Genomic DNA, 19,271 nt, shown 5'->3' with positions numbered 1-19,271 from the left:
CTTTTCTTCCTCCGGAAATCTCATTTGATGACTATTTCTTCTGTAATTTCAAACGGGAGGTATGAGGCAATGTCACAAATCGCTCTTTTTTTTTTTTAGCTTTGAAATTATTTTTAAAATTTCTTCTCACACCCCTCCCCCGCGCGCGCCTGGTCCCGGGTGAGTAGCGACCAGGTGGGCAGCACAAGCCTTTAATCCCAGCACTCCGGAGGCGGGAGACAGAGGGGAAACAATTCAAGGCTGTCCCGATCTGGAGACTTTCAGGCCAGCCAGAATTATTCAGCGAAACTGTCTCAAATAACAAAACGAAAGGAGGGGGGGGGGTAGGAAACCACCCGGTTTTGCATGTATGAGGTACGTGTTTGCATTTGTGCGTGGAAACACTTGCAGGAGTCAGAATATCACTCCTCACCTTACATCTGATTTGAGGTGGGGCCTCTTGTTTTTAGGTACTGCCAAGGACCTTCCGGAGACTCATCTAGGTTGTCAAGACCATCACCGCAGTTTGTCATTTTATCTTAACAGTGTGCCCAGCAGGTTTTGCAACCCCCTTCACACTCCATCTTACCGAACGCCTCGTTTTAACCTAACTAAAGATAAAATTTCCCTCGGATCTCTGCTTCACACTTTCCCGAGTCACAGTAACCTTGTGATCACTTTAAATTTAAGGTGGTTTCAAAGACCTGACCAACACCTTCATTGTCGGATCTGGGAACTGAGATTCTGAAAGGAGAAGTCAGTCTTGTCTGTTTCTCTTTCCTTCCCCACTACGTCTCTCCTTTTCTCCCTTCCTTTCCTCACCCGTCTTCTCCCCTCCCCTCTTTTCCTCTATTCTTCCAGGTTCTTTCCCGCTGGCTGGAACTCCCTGTGTAGACAAGGTTGGCCTCGAACTCACTGAGCTTGTCTCCTGAGTGCTGGAATTAAAGACCTGCGCCACGGGCCCGGCAAGCAGTCGCTTTTTAAGTGCACCTGTGTAATGGAGGTTAGTTATGATTGGTTATCTGTGATGCACTAAACTAGTAGCATCCCGGGAATCATTTTACCTTTCCGGTCACTTTCTAGCTCCCTGGAGGCCCTTTGTGACTGGATGACCGACTGTCTTCATCCTCCAATCGGGGCTTGGAGTCTCAGAGCTACACCAATTGAAGGTTACCGGACCTTCAATAGAGACCAATCGGATGCTAGAGCCTAGCAAGGGCACGGCGATCAATCAGAGCGCAGGAGCAGCAGCCGGGGAGCGGCTGGCCAATCAACGTGCGAGCGGTGAGGAGGGGGCGGAGCCTTCGTGCAAGGAGCACTGCGCAGCGCCACTGAGCTGCGGAGCCGGAACGGAGCCTGAGTCCTGGTCGAAGCTGGTAGGGTTGGGCTGGGCGCGCGCGGATGGGAAGGGCTGCGTTGGGCGTCGCCTGGGAGAGGTACGGGAGGAATCGCGGGCTACAAATACCGTTGCCATGGCAATGCAGGTGCCCAGTCCTGGGACCAGGGTCCCTGCTTCTGGACTGTTTTCAGACTGGAGCCCCTAGGCCCATAGGGCCTCCAGTACCCTAGGCTTCCAGGCTGCTGGGCTGCAACCTGTCCATGGCTGTCTTGGCAGCCTGCGATCTGGACTCCCTCCTGGGGCACTAGGAAAACAGGTCTTAGAAATGTGACCAGTTGTGCTAGCTCACGTCAGTTCGCTTCTAGGCCACCCCTGGGTGCAGCACAGCTGCCTCATCCTGGAGATGTCACTGTTGACAAACTAGGGTGTCTCCAGAGATTTTTTTTTTTAAAGCATCCAACGAAATGCTTTGTGCACAGATAATTCAGAGAATAGGTCCTTAGTGAATGAGAAAAGATTCACAGTGGCAAAGATTCCAGGGGCCGACTCTGCTCAGAAGAAGTAGAAAGCACATCACGTATACTGTTTCGAATAGGAACCATGGTAGGCTAACGCTAAGTTAAATTTTAATATATTTCATTTAACCCAAACATATTACCAGTATTAGATAAATGGTAAGATATTTAAAATTATGTCCTTTTTCCCAACCGAAGCTGTCCAATTTCTTGTTTATCTTACAGTATATGTCATATCAGCCTCTTTTCAAATGCTCACTACCCATTTAAGTAATGCCTGCTATCTTTGTTTATTTCGACTATTACATAACCCAGGCTCATCTCAAACTTGTGATCCTCCCATCTTAGCCTCCCAAGTGCCTGGCAAAGTCGTAGTTAAAAGAAAATTAAGTGTATTTGTGTGTGCCCGTGTGAACAACAGGTAGTCACTTCTCTTCTCACATGTTATGGGTCCCAATGAACTGAATCCCACTGTTAGGTTAGGATCATTAGCAAGCCATACCTGCTGAGCCATCTCACAAGCCTGAAACTAGTGTTTTAAGTGGCTATAACTCAGGCAATGATAAAGAGAAACTGAAAATGTACAACTGACAAGCAAGATGGCTGCTAATTATTCTTGGGACTTCAAGGGAAGAATCCTTAGGGCTCATGTAGTAGTAGCAGGTATGTCCAGTCGGTGACCTGCAGGCCACATGTGACCCAGGACAGCTAGGAATGTCGCCCAACACGAAATGGCAAACTTCCTTAAGTCATGGGGAGATTTACTTTCCCATCTTGTTTTGTATCTTGTATGGTTCCTGAGAATGTTTTTGTGGGTGACAGGACGGTGTCACGTTGCAATATCAAAAAGTTGAGTGCACCAATGGGAAGAGGACTTGGGCGGGTCTTGAACCGCTGGAAAATAAGGGTGTTTTAATTCAGTGAAAATGAATCCAGCCTCTTTTGTTTTTAGGGTTGAAAACTAGCTGAATCCAGAGGCTCGCAGACTGAACGAGCATACCTCTCTTGCCGGCCTCTCCACCATGATTCACAGTCTTTTCTTGATCAACTCTTCCGGAGATATTTTCCTGGAGAAACACTGGAAAAGCGTGGTCAGCCGCTCTGTCTGCGATTACTTTTTCGAGGCCCAAGAGAGAGCTACCGAGGCAGAAAATGTGCCTCCGGTCATCCCCACCCCTCATCACTACCTCTTGAGCGTTTACCGACACAAGATCTTCTTTGTGGCCGTGATCCAGACAGAGGTCCCCCCTCTGTTTGTCATTGAATTCCTTCACCGAGTAGTCGATACATTTCAGGTTTGTAAGTGTGAGAGTGTATAGAAATGTATATAAGCCATACAAGAACCAAACCTTTGGTGGGCTCTCATTCTGTAGCCCAGGCTAGCCTGAGCTGTGTAGCCCAGACTGAACTCGTATTTGCAGCTGTCCTCCTGCCTCAGCCTTCTAGGCGCTGGGATTATAGGCATAAGCTGCCATGCCATCTTGCAAACATATTTTTATAGTACTGTCTCCATTGTGTTTAGCTTGGGTTTAGAGCATCTTTTAAGAATCAAAACTGAGCATAACTCATATCCTGTCTAAGTTTTTTCCTATTTTCTTAGTTGGCTGCATTCAAAAGAACCAATTGAATGCTCTGAAGTCTCTTACATGAGAGAGCCACCCATTACACATGAGTGCATGGTCTTATGGATGGATGGACGGACGGAGAGATAGATACACACACACACACACACACACACACACACACACACACACTTTTTTTTTTTTTGGTTTTCCAGACAGAGTTTCTCTGTGTAGCCCTGGCTATCCTGGAACTCACTCTGTAGACCAGTCTAGCCTCAAATTCACAGAGATCTACTTGCCTCTACCTCTGAAGTGCTGGGATGAAAGGTGTGGGTCACCACCACCCTGTGAGGTTTTTATTTTAGTACTGTGAAGTTTATGCTAGCGGTTGTTAGCTATATTGCTTTGCGCTGTGTCCAAAAACAACAAGTGTAAAGTTTTCTAAAAGAACAAAGAGGAGAAGCTAAGAGGTGCTTCTTTGGGCTGCTCGGGGCAGGGGTCACTGGGTTCAGAATGAAGGGTTCAGCCTTCATTCTGAATGAGTTGTGTACACGTAGCATATGTGCTAATGTGAGTTCCTGTCACGGTTTTCTGTTCTTGGGAGACCGTGAGGTATGTTGTAGTTTACATTTTGATTTGTCGCTCTAAGACAGTGGTTCTCAACCTGTGGGTCGAAACACCATTAGGGATTAAATAACCCTTTCACAGGAATTGTATATTAGATATTTACATTATGATACATAACAGTAGAAAAATTATAGTTATGTAGTAGCAATGAAAATAATTTTATGTTGGGGCGGGTCACCACAGCATGAGGGAATTATATTAAAGGAAGGTTGAGCGCGCTGCTCTGCGGGAACCAGGGAGAGGGAGGTGAGTTATCCCAACATGGGAGCACAGTGTAAGCACAGATTCTGGGTCCATACAGTCCTTGTCCTGATAATCACCCAGCTTTACTGGCTGTGGCTGTTTGCATTATGTGGATGATAGATTAGAAGGGATCTTTGGTTTAACTTGCCTGTCATGTGAGGTCTGGAGTTAGCCACATGTGTATAAGGGCTATGGGGTCAGGAAAGGGGAGGAGCCTGAATGATCCAGTGGGAGCAAGTTCGTTCTCTCCACGGTGCTCACCCCCGCATCACGCAAGCAGGACGATTTTCACGGCAAGAGAATCAAAGCATATTTTAATCTCAAAATACTATTCTGGAATTCCAGTCGTCACGCTGCATGCCAATAACTGTGCACCGTGAAAAGCCAACTGTTTCTAGCCCAGAATATGGAGCAGACAGAAGAATCCAGTAGTTAAGTTGTTAAGCTACTTTCCATGGGCCCTGCTGTGATCTCTAAGTACTTTACCCATACACCACTTAGCAGTCTATTGCCATACCAATTACTGTGTAACTTTCTGCAAGCCAGGAAGTGTGTGTATGTGTGTGTGTGTGTGTGAGAGGGGGGGGGTATCTGTTTAAAATCACAGAGATGGGGCTCATCAGTTAAAAAACACTAGCTGCTCTTCAGAACCCAGGCTCCATTTCCAGCCCCGACCTAGTGGCTCACAACGCTCTGTAGCTTCAGTTCCAGGTGATTTGCTGCCCTCTTCTGGCCTCTGTGGACACTCCGTGAACATGTGCTGACAAACAGACAGGGCAGACTTAAAAATACCTGTACACACACACACACACACGCACACGCACACGCACACACACACACACAAATGAACAGCAACAAAATTATAAACCACAGAGGAGAGGGAGTCCGGGGAAGTGGAGCCGGGTTCTGTTTGGAAGCTGCAGGGGAACGTGGGCCGGCGTGGAGCGTCGCACCTCACTTAGTGTTTCTCCTCTTGCAATATCTGTTCCTAGTTCCTAAAGGCAACGGAGTCCCGGTGGCAGAATTGCTAACTGCTTTTGTGTAGCACCTTGCATTGAAGGGCTCCTTCTACGTTGTGTTTGGTTTTTAGATCCTCCTGAGATGAGTACTTATTTTTCATATAAGATCACTGTTGGGAAAGAAACATGGTATTTTCCTTCAGTTATGCTCTCTCTCTCTCTCTCTCTCTCTCTCTCTCTCCTCTCTCTCTTTCGAATATATTCCTAAAATTTATCTTGAGTTTACCTTGGGTTCTCATTGATGTAGTTTAGGCTACATCTCATAGATTGAAGTTTAAGGGCCAGGTAATGACATTCTCTGAGGCCCATCCATTGCCAGAGCAGTGAAGAGCCCTCGGGAGCGTGACCTGGAGAGGAAAGAATGAAGTACAGGCTTGCCTAATGTCTTTAGGTAGAAGAGCTAGGAGGCCAGCTTCAGCTCAGCAGTCAGCACCGTCCCGAGGAAAGAAGGATTTCTCGGCGTGTGCTTCCCCCATTCAGTGATTCGTGTCGCCCTCTTGGAGGCCCTGTAAGAGCCAGGCCTGACACTTTAGAAACATACGCTGGTCACTGTTGTCGTCTTAACCGTGTTTAGTTTGCACAACATGCTTACATACCCACATAGTGTTGCCCCGCATAGTGTTGCCCCGATATGCCATTAAATCAGGACCCCAAATAGTTAACAAGTGACACTTAAGATTACAACCTAAGAGACCCCGGGTTTGATCCAGAGCTCTGGAAAGGGAGAGAGAATGAGAAGAGTGTGATCTAGGTTTTCCGTGCTTCCCCAACGCCCTGGATACATTCATTCGGTGTGTGGTTAGCCCATTAAGTAAATAAATGATAGACTTTTGGGAATCCCAACCTCAGGGATGCTCTAAAGGGAGCTCTGCTGGACTAGTTTCTCTCTCCATTTCCTCCTTTCCTGAGTGAACTTCAAAGAAAGTACACACAGAAGGTTAAAAGGTTTTCTATACAATTCTATGTCATGTCAGTTATTACAACTTTGCACAGCTTATATGTTTTTGTATAGGTGCGTATCTAAGCCGTTACATTTTTTATCAAGTCGAGGAAATCAAACCAAAGAGCTTGACTTCCTCTGGTTACTGACAGCACAGGTACCAGATGCCAGTCCTGGTTGTTCACCTAAGCCAGGCCACCCAGGAGAATGGAGGCCCTACCCTGTTCCCCTGAGTGAATGTCCTGGACCCACACTGGTTAAACACCACGGTCAGGCAAGTCCTTCCTGTCACGAGTATTGTTTTACCTCTTCCCGCAGTCTGGGTGATAAATACACTTCTTATGTCTTCATCAGGACTATTTTGGAGTCTGTTCCGAGCCAGTGATCAAAGACAATGTGGTGGTGGTCTATGAGGTGTTGGAAGAGATGCTGGACAATGGCTTCCCCTTGGCTACGGAGTCAAACATCCTCAAAGAACTGATAAAGCCTCCCACCATTCTCCGGACAGTGGTCAACACCATCACAGGTGTGCACGGGGTAGGGGTTGGGGGCTTGGGGGTGGGGCGGTATGGTGGAAGCCCAGGCTCCCCAACCCCTGGCATCTCTGAGTTCTTGCGAATCTCATCTTATCTTTCATGTGCTGGGGATCTAGCCTGAAATTATAATTGTATGTGGAAATTATAATTATTATTTAATTATAATTATAATTGTACTTCAATTTTATGTAGCACCTAGTGGCATAACACCTGTTGTAGCATATACTCTCAACTCTGAAGGGAAAAAAATAAAACAACTTATTTAACAGGATTTTCTTCCAGTTAAAGGGGAAAATATGATTAGTATAGAAACTTCAGAAACCCATGAAAATCTCCAAATTTAGCTACTCTTTTTTAATATTATATACATATATAGTATGTGTATAAATTTATTTCTTTTAAACAGGTGAATGATGTGTAGATAGAATATATTCTTATTTAAATTTTATTTTATGTAATATTGGCATTTGCCTGCATGTGTTTGAGCACCGTGTGTGCCTCGTTCCCTGAGGGGGCCAGAAGAGGATATCTAGTTCCCTGGAACTGGAGTTGCAGACAGCTGTGAGCTGCCAAGTGGGTGCTGAGAGTTGAACCCCTGACCTCTGGAAGAGCAGCCCGTGCTCTTCACCGATGAGCCATCTCTCCTGCACCCAGATACAATACTTATAAATAATAGCATGCATATTTTTCAAAATCATGGCTCTTATCAATGTTTTATGAGCATCTAACTGTGATCTACTGGCGTCATTGTTAATGGTTAGTGTTTTTCTATGTTTGATGGACCCCGGCTTGTTTGTCCAGCTCCTGTCTATGATGTTCCTGATTTTTTTCTAATCCTTTCAAAACATAGGATTCTTGTGTTTGAGTCTTGTCTGTTCAGTTCTGGAAAAGGAAAGGCCAGGCTGAGGGGTTTGAGAGACACCAACACACCAGGCCCGAAAACTCCTGGCAATTTTTGCTTTCTGTTAAAGAACTGATCCACTGTCACCAACCCTGCTAAGTTCTGAGGGCTGCTGTGTATTTCATTTCACGTAGTCTTGTTACCAGCAAGGTTTCGAACCTATGGGAGTGTGTTTTCCCTCTGTTGCAAGTCACTATTCTGTGTCCTTTGTTTGTTTCTGTATTGAGATATTTTTGTGTCTTTCAACACTGACTTGAGAAATCCCTCTGATTGGCTCCGTAGCCCTCTGTATTGGCAGTGCCAGCTAGTATGCAGGCTCTGCCTTGAGAGCACTCCCTTGAGAGTGCTTAGCCTTGTTGTAGCCCTTGCCATGCCGTGCAAAGTATTTTAATTTAGTTATAATGTAAATGGGTTTCAGAGAATTAGACAAACTAATTTTGGGGGAAATACAACTGTGGAGAGGAACAGGACAGTTTTGTAAAGGGATTACAGAAGGATTAGATTTGCTCTATCATCCATCAAGAGGCATAAGTTCATGTGGCGTGTGAGACAGAAACTCAAGAGTTACCACCTTGGAAGCGACAAGACAAATATTCAATTTTTTTAAAAAAGGAGACTGAGAGAAAATGCAATGTACCAGCTACATGTGCCAGATACGTGTACCAGATACATGCAATGCTGTTTTAATGATTAAAACAGCAACAACAACAAACAAACAAACCAGTACTAGCCCAATTATGTTTTTGCAGCATTCTGAGTTCAGTTTAAACCTTAAAACTTTTGTGAGAGCTTTGTTATAAAGTTTTAGGGTCTCCATCTCACTCAGCTATAGAACAGTCTCCCCCAAGACCCCCATTTTTGAAAAGCTGTAATGTTCTATACATATGCTGACTGTACATGCATTTAGGGATCCTTTCTTTAGAGTAAAAAGATGCAGGCAGTGGGAAGAGGGAAGGATTTAAATTAGTTACAGTCATCAGTTCACTCTAAAATAAGCTTTGATGTCTGTGGTATGGGGTAGCGAGGAACCAGTGCACAGCTGCAGCGATAGGGCGGGGTCTGGCTGCAGTCTTCTTTTGTTCAGTGCAGGGAATGACACAGATCCCGATGATGAGGACCAGCCTTAAATTAGAATGGTGTTTCACTAATGATGGCGCTGTGTCCGTGTGTAGGTGCCCAGCCCTACAGAAACACAGAACATTATCTAAGCTGTTGTGGAATTTGAGATAACCCCCCCTCCCAGTCCTCGTTTCTCTCAAAACCAGAATATGATATCCACTCCTCGGGTGGCTCTCCCTCCAACCTTTGCTGCAGGCAGCAGACCAGATGGCGACAATAGCTTTTAAAAATAGACCAGGCTGTCCTACATAGGAGAAGGGGAAGGCTGATCTTCCATATGGTGTCGCGCGAGTAGCAAGGACATGGAAATGTGTAGGGGAATATCCTCAGGTTTTTCGATGTGAATTCGCATCAAAGTACCAATTCGATTCTAGTTGACCAGTATTAATTGTCCCAGGAAGCACCAATGTGGGGGACCAGCTTCCAACGGGGCAGCTGTCGGTGGTGCCTTGGCGACGGACAGGGGTGAAATATACCAACAACGAGGCCTATTTCGATGTGGTGGAAGAGATAGACGCCATCATCGACAAATCAGGTAGGCGCTGCGCAGGCGCCAAGTGCCAAGGGAGGCCGCCTTCCGAGTGCGCACGATGATACAGCCGTGATGATGCAGGCGGGTCTCTCACAGGACGCCCTTTGCAGGTCTCTCATAAGAAGCCCTTTGTGGGACTTCTCTTGAATGAGAAACAGGAGTAGCGGGGTTGGGGATTGTGGGTGAGGAAGGGGGCGAAGAGTAACAAGGCCAAGGTTGGCAGTGCGTACCGTCACCTGGTTGAGGCAGGAGGATCGAGATTTCCGGGCCATCTGGGGCTTTGCTGCCAGACCCTGTTTCAGGAAATGATGAAAGAAATGGGGGAGAGAGGGCAGTACAAGGGGCGCTGTCACTGGTTAGGTGTCCCATTTGACAGTATTGGCTTCTCAGGTCTGGAGGCAGAACTGGAGTTGGAATGACAAGGCTCCTTCCTGTTTGCTTCAGTTAAGTAAACAGAAGTCCTGAGGGCATGGGAGCGCTTCCTATTCGGGTGCTTACCCACCCACCCACTGACTGCTGTTGGAACCTTGCTCCTAGCACAGCGGATGGAAGGTGGTCCAGGTGATGGTGCAGACACACACACACACACACACACACACACACACACACACACACAGGCTCAGCCTTGTGCGGTCAGCAGAGTAAACCGACTAAACACCACCTGCAATGTTCCGGGAGCGAGGGGCCTGCGAAGAAAAGGAAATGGTGAAACTTCAAAACTGGGCCAGCAATACAGTTGGGTTTTTTTTGTTTTTGTTTTTGTTTTTGTTTTTTTATATTAACACAAATGAGAGATACCCTGACTGACCATGAGCAAAGAAAATGATCAATAAGCTTTGATATAGCCATCCAGTGGAGTACTATACAGTAGTGGAAAAAAAAAAAAAAAGAATAATTGGTCCATCCATCAACGTGAGTGTCTCTTAGACTGTTGGGGAAACAGTCAGATGTGTGTTATGGTAAACAGTGAGTTGCATTTAGTGAAACTTGAAAGCAGATGCAACTAGAGGTCGTAGAAGTCAGAGTTAAGGGGATGCCATTAGGAAGGAGAGGGAGGGGTCTTGTTCTCGTGTTAGAAAGTTCCCTCCACATGTGATGTGGCTCATACTTAAGTATATGTGTATGTGCTTAAAATTCACTAAGCTATAAGGATTTTACATTTTTAAAAAGATTTATTTACTTATTATATGTGAGTACACTGTAGCTGCCTTCAGACACACCAGAAGAGGGCGTCAGATCTCATTATGGGTGGTTGTGAGCCACCATGTCGTTGCTGGGAATGGAACTCAGGACCTCCAGAAGAGCAGTCAGTGCTCTCAACTGCTGAGCCATCTCTCCAGCCCCAGGTTTTTACATTTTGATATTTTATATCACCGTTAAATTTTTTTTTAATTGACCCTAGAGAGATGGCTCAGTAGTTAGGAGTCCTGGTTGTATCTCTGCTGGGTTCAATTCCCAGTACCCACAGGCTGGCTTTCATCTGCCTAGAACTCCAGTACCAGGGGATCTGACGCCCTCTCCTGGCCTCCATCGGCACTGCACACAGGTGGTGCACAAACATACAAGCAGGCAATACCCCATAACCATAGAATAAAAATACAGGAAAAATATCTTAAACCTTTTTTTTTTATTGTAGTAGCAATTTGTGTCAGGGTTGGTGGTACACACCTCTAACTCCAGCACTCTGAGGAAGCAGAGGCAGGTGGATCTCAGTCAATGCAAGGCCAGCCTAGTCTATATTGTAAGTTCCAGGCTAGTCATAGCTCTGTAGTGATGCTCTGTCCTAACAAACAAACAAACCAATCAATGGCCAGTGTCTTAGTTAAGGTTTCCATTGCTGTGAACAGACACTATGACCAAGGCAACTCTTATAAGGACGACATTTAATTGGGGATGGCTTACAGGTTCAGTCAATTATCATCAAGGCAGGAAGCATGGCAGCATCCAGGCAGACATGGGGCTTGGGGAGCTGAGAGTTCTACATCTTGTTCTGAAGTCAAATAGAAGACTGTTTCCCATGTGGGTAGGAGGAGGATCTCAAAGCCCATCCCCACAGTGACTGACACACTTCCTCCAACAAGCCCACACCTACTCCAACAAAACCACACCTCCCAAAAGCGCCACTCCCTGGGCCAAGCGTGTTAAAACCACCACAGCCCATCTCGTTACAGTGAGAGACTGTTCTACAGTGGGGTGGGCTGGAGGCAGGGACACCATTAGGAGGTTGTGACTGAAGTTCCTACTCAAAGTTTAGGTGTCCATAGTAGATAAATATCCCCAGAAAATGAGGAGTTGGTTCACAGACCAAAGCTGGCTCTCCCAGCACTAGGAGGTTGAGGCAGAAGGAGCAAGTTTGAGACCAGCCTGACCTACAAAAAATAGTATTTAGGTAGGCATGGGGAGAGAAGGGGTGAGAGTGGGCCATGTATACCTGGCTGAGGCACCTGGATGGATATAGTACCACCTTAAACTACAGGTGGGGCCATCAGGGAGTCAGAGCAAATCTACTGTTGGCAACACTGGTGACACCTGGAGAGTCATCCCCTGGTCAGGAGTAAGGCTGAACTTGAAATGCAGTGTATCACAGAGCCTGCACAGGTGCAAGCCAGACAGGGTCCTGGGACTGACATGGAGACACAGGCTCCCGCCCCTAACCAAAGCTGCCTACAATTGACCACCACTTGCAAAGGAAAAATAAGACTTCTCCCATGGGGTCTCACTGGGCACAGTAACCACACTCAGGGCGGCTCTGTGCCCAGCAGTAGACCATGGGGTCTCACTGGGCACAGTAACCACACTCAGGGCGGTTCTGTGCCCAGCAGTAGATGGCTGATGCAAAATGAGTTCAGTGGTGTTTGTGTTGATGTTCTGCCTCTTACAGCTTTGTTTGGGCATGTTTTGGGGGGAGCGTGTTTTGTTGGACTTCTGCTTGCATCTTTTGGTTTCCAATTTTGTGTTTTATGTGGGGTTTTTTCTGTTTGTGTTTGGATTGTTTTTTGAGTGAAGAAAGAGGGGCATAGAGTTAGGTGAGTAGGGAGGTAGACAGAATCTGGGAGGAGTTGGGGGGAACATCATTAGACTATATCATGTGAAAACAATCTTTTTCCCAGTTAAAAAGAGAAACACAATGCAGATAACTGGGTGTGGTGGAGACTGAAGCCTTGGGGAAGGCTAAGGAGAGTGGGGAAAATAAGAGGGGTTTGGCCTGAGTGCATGGTGGCTACTAGAACATGCAGAGAGACCTGCTTGTGTGGCAGAAGAGAAACTGAGAATGGAAGGGAAGACTAAGAAAAAGAGGGAGAGGGGGAGGGGGAGGAGGAGGAGGAGGAGGGAGGGGAAGGAGAGGGAGGGGAGGGAGAGTGAGGGGAAGAAGAGAGGAGGAGTGGTAGAGGGAGGGGCGAGAGATGGAGGGAGAGGAAGGGAGGGCAGGGAGAGGGAGGAAGAGGGAGGGAAGAAGAGGGGGAGGGGGAAGGAGGGAGGGGAGGAAGAAGGAGGGAGAGGAATGAAGAGGGAGGGAGGGAGGGGAAGGGAGATGGAGGGGGAGGGAGAAGGAGAGAGGAGGAGAGGGAGGGAGAGAAGAGAAAGAAGAGGGAGAGGGAGGAGGAGGGGGGATTGCTTGTAGAGGGAGAAGTCTGAAGATGTGTGGACAGAGACCTGTAGGGTAAGGACCACAGCCTCTAGCAGCTGAGCTCCTAGAGGTCAGCTTATTTGAACAAATCCCCTCAACAACTAGTTAAGTTCTGTGACTGGCACTCCATGGAGGACCCTTCTAGAACATCTCTCACGGCCTCTGTCTCCATGCTTCCGTTGGAGTTCGTAGACTTGAGCTTGGGACGATAGATGGATGGATAAATGGTTAGAAGAGTGGTGGGCAGGAGGGAGAAAGAGAGAGAGGGAGGGAGGGAGGCAGGCAGGTCAGAGGGGAGAGCAGCTGGATGAGCTGTGGTCCCCAGAGGTTCTCTTCTTTTTCCTCTTAGGTTCCACAGTCACCGCTGAGATCCAAGGGGTGATTGATGCCTGTGTTAAGCTGACCGGGATGCCGGATCTCACTCTGTCCTTCATGGTAATATCCAGAGCCATTGCTCACCTTTTTGGCGTGGGAAAGGAGGTATTTCTGGAAAAAAATGAGAATGAGCTAGCACAAGCAGTCTTCATGGTGGCCATGAAGCCTACGCCGGGCTTTGGACGCGTGTATGTGCTTAGTGAAAGTGTCACCTGCGTTGCTTCTCAAAGGAAACCCGGGAGCTTACCCCCACTTTTTGTTCTCCCTGCCTGGCTCTGCAGAACCCCAGGTTGCTGGACGATGTTAGCTTCCACCCCTGTGTCCGTTTCAAGCGCTGGGAATCTGAGCGCATCCTCTCCTTCATCCCTCCTGATGGCAACTTCCGCCTGCTCGCCTACCACGTCAGTGCACAGAAGTAAGCAGCCGCCAGGAGCAGAGTCCGTGTCTGTGGAAGCTCTGTCTGTAGGGATCAGCCTTGGGCTCCCTGGCTCCATTTACCTGGTTCAGGTTCCAGCTCCTTAGGTCGCTACCTGTGCCAGTGCAGTGAGCTGCTTTCCCCCTCCCTGTCTGTAACTTTTCTGGGGATAGCGAGTTTCTTGCTGTGAGGACCTTGCTTCACAGAGTGGTCACTGAGGCTGTCGGTACTGCTTTCATGGTGGTGTCTGCTGAGTCTGTCAAAGCCAGCTTAGGCTGTCTTTGAACTTACAGCATCCCTCCTGGGCCCACAGGTGTGAGCTTTCAGCACAGCAGCTGCTGTTACATTGTTGCTACCTTAAAAAGAAGAATGTTTTCCTTAGAATATCAGTGTATCCTTGACCTCCATAAAGCACTTCATCATGCTTTGAAAGACTCCAATGCAGTGAATTTGGTCTCACATGCTTCCTTATTAGGGAGTTCTGATTTGCAGTAGATGGAGACTGAGTGGTGTTGGGATGCTAAAGACTCAGGGCCAATCTCTCCTCCCTGGTGACTCGAGCCTGTGTGCCTGGATCCAATCACCCCAACTCAAACCTCTCCTTATAGATATGAACAGGCAAGTTATTCAATCTCAGAGAAGCAGAAGGACATCAGTATTCATGTATACTTCTCTCTCTTCACTCTCTCTCTCTCACACACACACACACACACAATACATTTAAAAATTAAAATAATCTTAAATAAATGAGAAAATCTATCGAGAATAGTAAAGGGGGGTGTTTTATTTTTTAAAGGTTTCTTTACCTGCTATCTGTATATAAATGTTTGGCTGCATGTATGTATATGCGCTGCATACATCACTGGTTGCTGTGGAGGTCAGAAGAGAGTGTCAGATCCCCTAGAACTGGGATTCTTGTGTGCTTCCATGCGGGTGCTGGGAATCGAACCTCAGCCCTGTGCAAGAGCAGCAAGAGCTTCTAACTGATGCTCTAACTGATGCTCTAACTGATGCTCTAACTGATGCCCTAACTGATACACTAACTGATGCTCTAACTGATGCACTACCTCTCCGGCCCACACAGGGTGTTCTCTTTTCCCCAATTTGTTTTAGATTTATTTTATTTTATTTTATTTTATTTTATTTTATTTTATTTTATTTTATGGGTATGGGTGCTCTGCTTATGTGTATGTATGTGTGCCACATGCATGCCTGGTGCTTGCAGAGGTCAGAAGAGGGTGTTTGATCCACTGGAACTGGAGCCCCGGGGGCCCTTTGTCAGAACAGCAGGTGGTCCTAACTGCTGAGCCATCCCTCCAGCCCCTGGTGTTTCCTTCCTTTCTTTTTCTTTTCTTTTGTTTTTGTTGTTGTTGTTGTTGTTTTGTGTTTTGTTTGTTTGTTTTTCAAGACAGGGTTTCTCTGTGTAGCCCTGGAACTCACTTTTGTAGACCAGGCTGGCCTCGAACTCAGAAATCCGCCTGCCTCTGCCCCCCAAGTTCTGGGATTAAAGGCGTGCGCCCCCACCACCCAGCTGGTGTTTCCTTTTTGAAGAGGGTATTTTGTCTCTTTCGCAGCCTCGTTGCCATTCCAGTCTATGTCAAACATAGCATCAGTTTCCGGGACAGCAGTTCACTTGGACGCTTTGAAATCACAGTGGGACCCAAGCAGACCATGGGGAAGACCATAGAGGGTGTGATTGTCACCAGCCAGATGCCCAAAGGAGTCCTGAATATGAGCCTCACTCCATCTCAGGGGACACACACGTTCGACCCTGTGACAAAGGTAGGGGAGAGGGCATTTGAATCGCCCTCGACACAGGCTGCACATGGTGGAAGGCAAATATTTCTGACAGAAGGTTCTCTGTGGAGCCCCTTCCTCCCGTCAGAGGCGGCTTATAGTGTGGAATGCAGACATATGCCTTTAGGTTGTAGCTCTGAGCCCAGATGAAGATGCCACTGTGGCCGTGTGGGGACACCCTTTCTGTGTGTTTCCTGCCAAGATGCTGTCGTGGGATGTGGGAAAAATCAACCCACAGAAGCTGCCAAGTTTGAAGGGGACGATGGGTCTCCAGGTCGGAGCTTCTAAACCAGACGAGAACCCTACGATTAACCTGCAGTTTAAGATCCAGCAGCTGGCCATTTCCGGTGAGTGGCACATCTTGGGTGGTTTGGAAAGGAGTGGAAATGGCTTCCTACTGCCAGGGGCAGACGTCAGTGTTGTCTCTTCCCGGGGCTATCCGAGGATGGGCGTATTGAGTCTGGCTTTATTACCCAATACAGAATCAATCATTAGGAAGATCCTTCCCAGTAGAAGTGTACAGACTATCTAGAAGCTCCCGTAAAGACCCCGAGTCAAAATGTCTGGGACACCAATGAGAAATGAGCTGACAGAGGCCTCCACAGGCCATTGTTGGATCATGGAGAGCTGTCAGTTTGAGCTGCCCTAGGTTTTCAGTATTGGGGTACTTCTCCATTCTTCACCAGGAATGGGGAGAAACAAGTCCCCCCTGCCCCAGCTTCAGCCGACCCACTGTTCCCTGGCACCGTCTTTAGAGACTGCCAGTCTTCCCCAGTTTGTCTACACTTAGGAAAGTTAATAATAGAAACTTCCTTATAAATAATAATAATGGGTGGTTTACGGGTACTTGTTAGACCTGGCATCTCCTAAAACACTTTTTATTCTTGTTTAACTTTTCAAACGGCCTTCTGAAAGCCTTAGAAAGAAATGTGCTTTCTCTCTAGAGAACATTCTTGTCTCTCTTTACTGAAAGACTCTAACTTAGATGATTAAGTTAAGTGATAGGCTCTTTCTCCTGAACCTCTTAATGGGCCCTAAAGCTATCGGCAAACTCATTTTCGGTCAGCTGGGCAAGAGTGTCTAGGAAGCCCTCATCGATCCATTCATTCCCTTTCATTACTCATGAATGCCGTCATCATTCAGTCAGTAGAACAACTTGAGGCAAAATGCTGCGTTATTTTGTCTCACCCTCACTGCAGTCCGTGCCTGCCTCTCTGCCCTGTCCCCCAGGAGAGCCCGCCTGCTGACATAACCTTTGCTGTTAATGCCTAGAGTGAGGTCGCAGAGCTGTCCGCCCTGCTGCCTGGCAGAACAGGCTTGTTAAGACAGTCTTCCACACACCCTGCTGTGTGCACTGACACACACCCAGACAACTGGCCGCTGGCTGCTCCTGGGAGATGCTCACCTCTTCTCCCTCTCTTCCTCCCTCCCTCCCTCCCTCCCTCCCTCCAGGACTCAAAGTGAACCGTCTGGATATGTACGGAGAGAAGTACAAGCCCTTTAAGGGCATCAAATACATGACCAAAGCCGGCAAGTTCCAAGTCCGAACCTGAAAGGGAATGTCTTGCTGAAGGAGCAGCTCTCGGACACTTTTTCATTTCTTACTTGTCTAAAGTAAAATGTCAGCCTGTTTCTTAGGTCCGTTCCCTCCAGGCTCCATCTACTCCCTTTTGTCCTCTGTCTTCAGTCACATAAGTGATGGAGGGAGAGAAGGTTCATTGGGGAAAACACGGCCAACCCCAGCGCAGCACTGACTGAGTCTTCGAGGTGTGGCCTGGAGAGCAGTGGCCCGTGTCACTGCATTTCACCACTTTTAACACGGTTGCTGTGGAGAAAGACTGGCCTGTGATGTTTGGTTTCAGTCACCTAAACCCAGTGGAAGATGTCTCTATTGATTTTTTTTTTTAAAGATAGATATGAAAGGCAAAAAAGAAGATCAGAAGAAAAGTGGGTGTTAGTCCAAGAAAGAGCAGTTGAGATTTGCCTCGTGGGTCTGGGTTGTACCTCGTCGATCAAACCCTGACCTGGATCCTGTGCGAGCCCTGGTTCATCCTGGTACCACCCACAATGCAAGACAGATCTGCTCAACGGGGGACAACACTGAGAGGCTGGCGTGAAGAGATACCATAGTGAAGGGTTGGCGAGCAAAGATCGGAATCTCCCTGGTGGGGCTAGGACGAGCCGAGTGCGGGTGGTTTCTTTCTGACCCCTCTCACGTGTAGAGAGGATTTGCATGTTCAGGACTTTCAAAGTTCAAGTCCATGCTTGATGTGAAACGGCACTGGGATCAGCTTCCTTTAGAGACTAAGGTGCCACAGCCTGGCTCTTGAGATTCTCACTGGCTGTTTGTGCTGGCCCGTCGTCTTGGTGGGGAGGTTACCTGCTGGGGCAGTGTACAGCCTTTTGCTGGTTATCTGACTCCTCAGTGGGATCGCCCCCAAAACAGCAGTGCTCGGCACAGGCAGGTTTTATGAGGGATAGTGGTGGAGGTGATGTGGGGGACTTGCCACCCACGGTGGATCATGCCCCTGCTCCCTGACCTCCATTGACGTTTGTGAGGCCGGACTGGCCCTGGGCCTTGCTTTTTCCTGTCTGAAGGTCCCATCAGAATCCCCGCGTGAGTGTGAGCCCACCGAGGACATTCATGAGTGCACAAAGCTGCTTCCCATTGTCTGTACATCTATCATCTACAGCTCCCAGACAGATTGCTCCCAGTCTGCACTTACAACCAAAAAAAAAAAAAAAAAAAAGTGTCTAGAACCTCTGAATAAAATTAATACCATAGGAGGGCAGGCTGTGTTGGCCAGGAGTAGTCCCCAGTTTAAACCATAGCAGCTGAAGCACAGAGTATTCTAATTCTGTTTCAATGTGTCCATTAGTCATTTTACTGAATACATAAAAGGCTGGCGTGTTGTTTTTAATTTACAGCTTAGGGAGTAACTTGCGCTCTGTGTTGTGCCTGGAGGGGAAGGGAGACCCACTTCCTTCAGTCTGCACGGCTCTCCCCTATAGTCCTATTTCTAAGTACTTGGGCTTCACTTACTTCTTTTCTGTCTTTTGGCTAGTGTTATCTCGCTGCGGCCAGGACTTGTTTTTGCTGCCGAGTAGAGTTTCTTTGTGGTTTCCTTGTGGGGTTGAACTGTGCTGTGTACAATCAGATGTTTCCTACCAGGATCTGGACGAGTGTCCCATACCCTGCTGTGGAGGGTACACACTTTGCAGGTCACTTTCACAGGCTCTGAGTGGGGGGATTCCAAGTTTTCTTGGGTCACGGGGAACTATGTATATCGGACTCTGAGCGTGTTTAAGTTAGTACGTGCAGCTCATTTATCCCCTCGAGCACAGCTTGTTTTTTTTTTCCAGGAGGAGGCTGTGTTGAGAGTATAGGATCGGCAGACCTAGGCATCATGGGTACTGCCAAGCCTCGCTGGCCCCACCCAGTGATTGTCAGCAGAGGTTGTGCAGGGCGTCTCAATAGCTGCTCGCTCTGTGTGTGGTCCATATTAAAGTCCTAATAAAGCTTTACCAGTCCTGGGGACTCTGTCTGGTTACTGAGAACTACCCTTCACTAAGTAGGAACATCTAAAACCGTGGGTAGAGTGTGAGTCTCCAGCTGCCCTGGGAGACAGGCCATTTGGTGCTATTCGTAAGGTTAGTGGCAGCTAAGGCCCAGAGGAATCTAATGGTTTCCCCAGGTTGTAAAAGGCAAAGCCGTTAAAGCCCCAGGTGCCCATGCCAGCCCTT

At 47.6% G+C, this 19,271-nt stretch overlaps 1 protein-coding gene across 1 annotated transcript; it reads left to right on the top strand.

Moving 5' to 3' along the window:
* Window positions 1-1,253: 1,253 nt before the first annotated feature.
* Ap3m2 (adaptor related protein complex 3 subunit mu 2) lies at window positions 1,254-19,062 on the top strand. Its single transcript, XM_021219078.2, has 9 exons — window positions 1,254-1,355; window positions 2,786-3,128; window positions 6,579-6,750; window positions 9,178-9,315; window positions 13,290-13,375; window positions 13,597-13,730; window positions 15,305-15,512; window positions 15,730-15,874; window positions 16,980-19,062. Exons 2-9 carry the CDS (start codon window positions 2,856-2,858, stop codon window positions 17,078-17,080), a joined length of 1,257 nt encoding a protein of 418 aa, XP_021074737.1. The 5' UTR covers window positions 1,254-1,355; window positions 2,786-2,855; the 3' UTR covers window positions 17,081-19,062.
* The last annotated feature ends 209 nt before the right edge of the window (window positions 19,063-19,271 follow it).

The sequence above is a fragment of the Mus pahari genome, chromosome 19 (genome assembly GCF_900095145.1).
Source record: "Mus pahari chromosome 19, PAHARI_EIJ_v1.1, whole genome shotgun sequence".
Taxonomy (NCBI): Eukaryota; Metazoa; Chordata; class Mammalia; order Rodentia; family Muridae; genus Mus; species Mus pahari.
Note: the sequence above shows the minus strand (reverse complement) of the source record. Positions and strands in the feature narration are given on the sequence as shown.